Genomic DNA, 6,423 nt, shown 5'->3' on the forward strand with positions numbered 1-6,423 from the left:
AGCAATCTCTGCCATGCAGGTAAATATGACCTTTGTACCTCCTACTACACTAAAAAAAATTAAACAAGGTGTGCAACACGGGTATAAAGTGGGAGAGCCAATAGCCCTTCGGTTGCCCCACTCATACAACCTTTACTCAGTACTAATAGGCCACACCTGTCTTTGAGCTTGGCCTCTTTTTTTTTAATTGGCCTTCCACACCTGTAAACATTTGTGACCACGTGTAAAGTTTGTCATGTTTTCCTGCTGACAATAATCCACCCACAGACAGACCTGCAAAAGTGCTCAAAGCCGCCTTGACGTCAGTTCCTGCTGCAGCAGGTGTGAGCGGGACCGCATTGTCCCATGATTACGCATACATCCACATTAACGCGAGGCGAAAGCGTTACTAGCTGTGCTAAATGTCTCTCTTTGCCATGTATTTACTGTTGCTCCTTCCTTCTTTCTACTAGCGCAACCTGTCGGTGATCCCTGGCAGCTGCACCCACCGCCCTCATCATTCTGGCCGTCCCAGCGCCGCCCGCAGGAGCTGCTCTTCCAAGTTCACAAACCGCTGGCTGTGTTTGGATAGTTTGGATAGCTGTCCCACTGAGTCAGATTCCACAGCTTTAGCGTTGCCTTTACAATTGTTGTGCTTTGGATGGACACACTGAGTTCAGGTCAACTTTATGTTTTTATTTTCTGGCCTCTAACATTTAATCATTTAAACTTTTTTTCTGGCGTTGTTTCGCTATCCAGAGTGATTTCTGTGGATGGCGAGGTCTAACCAAGATGGAAACGGGTTGTCTGCCGGTTGAAGACTAGATAACGGCTTCACACACTAAATGTAGACTTTATTTTTTCTGATGAAAACGTGTTTTCTGTGAACTGTGTAGCCGGACTGGGCCATTTCCATCCCGGAGTTCACAATCCTATAATGAACATTTTCCCACTGGAGTTTCGGTGAACTTTTTCCCACGACTCGCCATGTCGGGAGTGGTCCGCACCCTGAGCCGCTGTCTTCTCCCGGCCGAGGCCAGCCGGGACCCCGGCGGCAGCAAGGAGGGGAGCCGGGAGAGGGACGCGGCGCAGGAGCGGGAGGCGCGGCGCAGGAGCCGGGAGATAGACGCGATGATCGCCCGGGAGAGGAGAGCCATTCGGCGCCTGGTGAAGATCCTCCTGCTCGGGGCCGGGGAGAGCGGAAAGTCCACATTCCTCAAACAGATGCGCATCATTAACGGGCAAGAGTTTGATCAGAAGGCACTTCTGGACTTCCGGGACACAATCTATGAGAATATACTGAAGGTAAAGCCAAAGGTTGATTGGGCCTTTTTCTCCCACACATCTGATGTTCCCTGTCTACTCTGTGCTGGGAAAAAAAAGCATGTTTTGTAAGAGAAGGGCAGCAGTCAGGAGACAGTTTTCACAAATAACTGACACTTTAGGTCATTTCCCAAGACGGTGCTCTGAGTCTTGCTACTCAGATGTGAAATTCAGTTGCTTATCTCTTAGGTTTTATGATGGATGTGATTGATTAGCTTTTTTTTTTTTTTTTTTTTTTTTTTTTTTTTTTTTTAAGAAAGTCGAGAAAAAAATTCTAAAAAAAAATTAAGAGGATGGGAATAATTATTAGCTGCAGCCCTGTGCCATCAACAACTGAGGTTCACTCACTTATTCGGACACACAGAGGTCTGTTGACATAGTGCATATTTTTATCCTGAAGTGTGTGTGTGGGGGGGGATGTGGGGGTGTGTGTGTGTGTGTGTGTGTGTGTGTGTCCTGTCCTTTTGTTTGCTGTCATGGCTGGGCCTCCTTCACCAGCTAACAATACCAGACTATTCCTGAGGGATGAGCACATCCGCCCTGAGTGCCACACAGCCCAGACAAGGATGATAAGAGCCTGCACTTCTGCACAGACAAGACAGTATTCAATACCCTCCCCCAAACACAAGTATACAGTGACGGTCCTGTCTCAGGCCAGATCACGAACACAATCTTCCCACACACCCACACTTCACCACCAGCCAAACTCCGGAAAACACACACAATGCATGATGTGTAGGAGCTGATAGGCGAGGCAAAAACTACCAGCTATTACACAGTTTAAAATGTCTGTAATTCCCTGACCAGCTCTGCAGTCATCCATCATCTCAAGTATATAAAGAGCAAATCTTAGTATTAGTTGCAAATGGCAGTTATTTTCATTGATGATTAATCATTTCTGTTATATTCCTCTGCACGGCATATGTTCTTTTTCTTGTCTTCTTGCATATGACTTTTTGTTTGCAACTGTGCGCAGAAGCCCACAATCCTGGAGTGACGTCTTAACTGTTGTCATTGAGCTTGCAGTTGAGGAGTGGTGAGGTGTCTGTTTCTTAACCTAGAAACTCCGATGTACTCCTCTTCCTGCTCAGTTGCAGCCTCACACTACATTTTAGTGCCACTTTGCACTGTTTGGTGAAGAGAGTAGTTCACGTTGCTGTAAAATCTGGAGTTTATTGGAGTTTCATGCAGACAAATTGGGTGATGCTGCACATACTCGACATTTATAGCTCTTTAAATCAGCACGAGCTGTGCTAACATAATTGAAAAAATGTTCTCCTTATGATCAATCAACCCTTTAATATGAATAATGTCCACCGGACCACTCAATGCATCACTGAAACACAGGAGTGATGGCTGCCATGACCATCATCCCAACGCTGGATCACCAGTGTGTCAAAGCAGTAACCCTCCAACCTAAATTTCATTTTGAAGAAGAGGAAAAAGTCACAGCAAGCCAAATCTGTTGAGCTGCTTGTATGGCAGGTGAAGATTGTGTTGGTGTGGCCTAAAAACTGTGTTTTCAATGTGATGTGAGTAATATGGCATGCACTCCGGTGAAGGGCATTTCCATTGAATGCTCCCCTCTCAGAAACATCAGGGTGTTACAGAAGAACTTCACAGTTTCTGTAAATGTGGGGAAAAAAAGAAAGAATAGAGCATGTTGCTGGTCGCGCTCCTGACCTGATGTGCCTTCTTTGAACTTGGACGCTGCTGTTTGGTCTTCACACAGCACAAAGGAAAGACAGTTAATCCTTTGCCGGCTGTGGTTTGGGAGTGTTGGTGGAAGATCAGTGTCATCTACCAGGTGTACTGCCCCCCCCCAACTCCCCTTCATGGGAACCTAATGATAGAGAAAGAGAACAAAGTGGGGAAGAAGGCCGGATGAAGCAGAAAGAACACACAGGTGTGCTGCACAATCAGGCCTGTAAAAATAAACAGCAGAGGGGTGGAGTTCAGGTGCAGTCCTGCTTATTGAATCTCAGCAATTATCGCATCAAGTTGTGGATAAATTTCTCATTGTCAAAGGTGAACCATATGTTTCTCACACATTAAAGTGAACCTAAAAAAAAAAAAAAAAAGAAAAAAGAAACTCTGATCTAAGTTAGCCTCAAACACAAAGTAAAGGACTGCTGAATCACTTCAGACTTGGACCGTTGATGAGTTATTAATTTACGAGCTGCATTTCTTCATTTCAATAGAAGGAAAAATACCAGCAATAAACAAAAAAAAAGCTTTTTTTTCTTCTAAACTGAGCATGTGATGACTGATCTCTTATCTCTGGTAGCTTTTTATCTCTCATTGCCTTTCTTGATCTTCTTTGAAGTATTCGCCTGCTATGTTTGGCTTGTTTGGTTCATGGCAGATATTTTGGCACCTCTTGCATGCTCATGTGTTGTGTTTTTGGCCCGTGTTGATGTCACTTACGGTCCCATCATTCACAGGGACTCTGCGGGCTCAGAAGGCAGGCGTTGCTTTAGAGAAGGAGGTCAGCGCAGTTCGTGGGGCGGACAGCAATAATGAAGGAAGAGAGCCACTTTATAATACAACAGTTATAAATGAAACAGATCCCCGCCAGCTCCGGCCATCTGCCGGAGGCAACTGCTAATAACGCTGCTGACCACACCGCGACTGCGAGAAGCCATCGGCTCAGACATCAGATTTTAATGTTTTTTCACCCCGTGTGGTCAGATACTGAGGGCCAGTATCTGACTGTCTGTTTCCCATTTAAATTTGTGCGTCATGCGGCGTTGCGCTCTATGGCTGGGGAGAAAGTGCAGTTTTGTTGGGGTCAACAGAAAGCAGAAGATTCAAATACTAAACCCTCATATTTGGCTATGTATGAGAAATTCTTGTGAGCTGGTTTTTTTTTTTTTTTTTTCCTGAATGGTATTTCTTCCATCTACTCTGTATAGCTGTTTTCACACATGAATGTTAAGAGAATCAAGTGAGGATATTGTACACTGTTGCCCTTCCTCATTTGGAAGTCTGCTTCGCATTCAGTCTGACTATCAGTTTGCTTCAGGCAAGGGAGCTGCCCGCATAGCGTGTGCAGGACTCACAGCGAAAAAAAACGACCACTCCCTCGCTGTGAATTTACTAGACCGATAACTGCATAAATTTAACATGGGCATTACTGAACATCACTCTGACTTTCTGCTGTGGAGCTGGCAGGATTAAGAGCATTAATGTCCAACATTTGCACCTCTTTCAGGTAATTCCTTGAAAAGTTGAGGGGTGCAATCTATGTCAGACTGATATGTTCACAGGAAGCTTTAAGGTTAGAGGCTGGGTCTCAGTTCAGGGAAGTGTAAAAACTACACTTCAAATGTTTGCATGTTTATAACCAGATAAACTAGAATTACTGCAATTTACTTTACAACACTTGTGAAATTTAGCTTTGACACACGAGGAATTAAAAAAAAAAAACATACATGCAACACCTGTACATCCATTTTCTTGCACTCACTCAATTCAGAGTCAGTGGTGGCTGGAACCATTCAGGGTCATATTCACACCTATGGCCAGTTTAGAACTGCAAATTAACCTAACCCAGAGAGAACCCACAGCATCACAGGAACATCATGCAAACTCCACAAAGGTCCCAGCTGGTTGATTTGAACCCAGGAGCTTCTTGTTGTGAGGCAGCAATGCTAACCGTCTGTCATTCCTGTGCAGTTACCAGCATGTTCAGACTCATAACAGAAAACAAACCTGACTTTAGCGTTTACTGTGTTTGTTTTATTCTATCTGAGAATCACAGCAACTCATGAGCACCAGAGCAGAAATACACAGTACAGGATAAATAGAGTAGACAAGCTGACTGGCTTTGTTTGTTTGTTTGTTTGTTTTTGTTTTTTGTCTTTTTTTTTTTTTTTTTTTTTTTTTTAATAAATGTAAGTTGACCCCAGGAAGAATAGCTGATGCAGCATGCTGCTGATGCAAATGGGGATCTCAATAAACATTAACATAAACTGGCATCATCTGAATGTCCAGGTAACAAATTGTCGAGTTGTCGTTATAGAATGTGAGCCGTCCTCTGGTACTGCCCTCTAAATTTGGGCAAGAGAAGGCAATGTTACTCGACTAAATTCGCAGGACGCTTTGAAGCGTGACAGACTTACTGAACTCATCATGGTGACATCAAAGTTGTAGACCTGAGCTGCACCTGACTGACTTGGTACAGACAGAGAATGACAAAGGCTGATCAGCAGGGACACAGACAGGAGAGTAAACATGCGGGCACACAGGAAGAGACGCAGACGGGAATATGGAGGATTATGCTACAACTGCAGCAGATTAGTAAATTGATAAGGGTCGTGCAGTCTGGATATGACTCGCTCAAAGCTCACTCCATGATTCTTTGTTAGGTATTTTACTGCTTCCATGCTGGTAGTGGATCTGTATGTGCATAACATTATGGTAATGCATGTGTGTTTGTGTGTCTTTGTTTTAAGCACCAGCGTGGGATTTCCTCACTTGTTTAGGTTCACATCCACCAAACTCACTTCTAAAAACAAAAACATCAATTCTGAACAAAAGTCTTAACAGGATCAGACTTGAAAGCACACCACAACACTGAGTCACAGAGGGCATCCAAGTCAGACTGCACACACACACGCACATGAGACAGACGTACAGCTCAGCTGCATTAGTCAAACCCTCCCTTCACTCTTTGTATTTGGGTTTTTTTTTTGTTTTTTTTTTTTTAACACCCATCTTCGGGGATGTCTGAGGGTGCCTTGGTTTTTAGAAGATTTGCCCCATCTTTGTAAAGACAAGGCTGAGCCGGGGTCAGGAGATGCTGCTGTTGTGGGTGTGTAAAGCTTCTTCAGTGTGAGATTAAGCAATCCATATAAACTTGACTTAACTATTGCAAAACACTTAGATGAGTCATGAGTCACTGACAGACACACACTCAGAGCACACAGACTTTGACCCCTGAGACACTCTTAAATTATTCACTGCAGAGTCATTGTAACGATCCATAAAACAGACAAGCAGCATCTCTTTAATAATTCAGCCGCTTTGGACTTCGAGATGCTGTGAAATACGCTTCACGTTTGCAGTGAATTTGCAGGTGAGGGTGTAACGGATCAGCTCACCGCTTCAAAAATCAAA

At 44.1% G+C, this 6,423-nt stretch overlaps 1 protein-coding gene across 1 annotated transcript in view; it reads left to right on the forward strand.

The window, feature by feature from the left end:
* The first annotated feature begins 517 nt into the window (after positions 1–517).
* Positions 518–6,423, forward strand: part of gna12a (guanine nucleotide binding protein (G protein) alpha 12a) — a 22,314-nt gene continuing 16,408 nt past the window's right edge. Inside the window, exon 1 of the mRNA XM_030735788.1 lies at positions 518–1,284. Within this exon, the coding sequence (XP_030591648.1) occupies positions 967–1,284 (318 nt within the window). The 5' untranslated portion in view covers positions 518–966. The remainder of the gene's footprint in view (positions 1,285–6,423) is intronic.

This window comes from Archocentrus centrarchus, chromosome 1 (assembly GCF_007364275.1).
Source record: "Archocentrus centrarchus isolate MPI-CPG fArcCen1 chromosome 1, fArcCen1, whole genome shotgun sequence".
Taxonomy (NCBI): domain Eukaryota; kingdom Metazoa; phylum Chordata; class Actinopteri; order Cichliformes; family Cichlidae; genus Archocentrus; species Archocentrus centrarchus.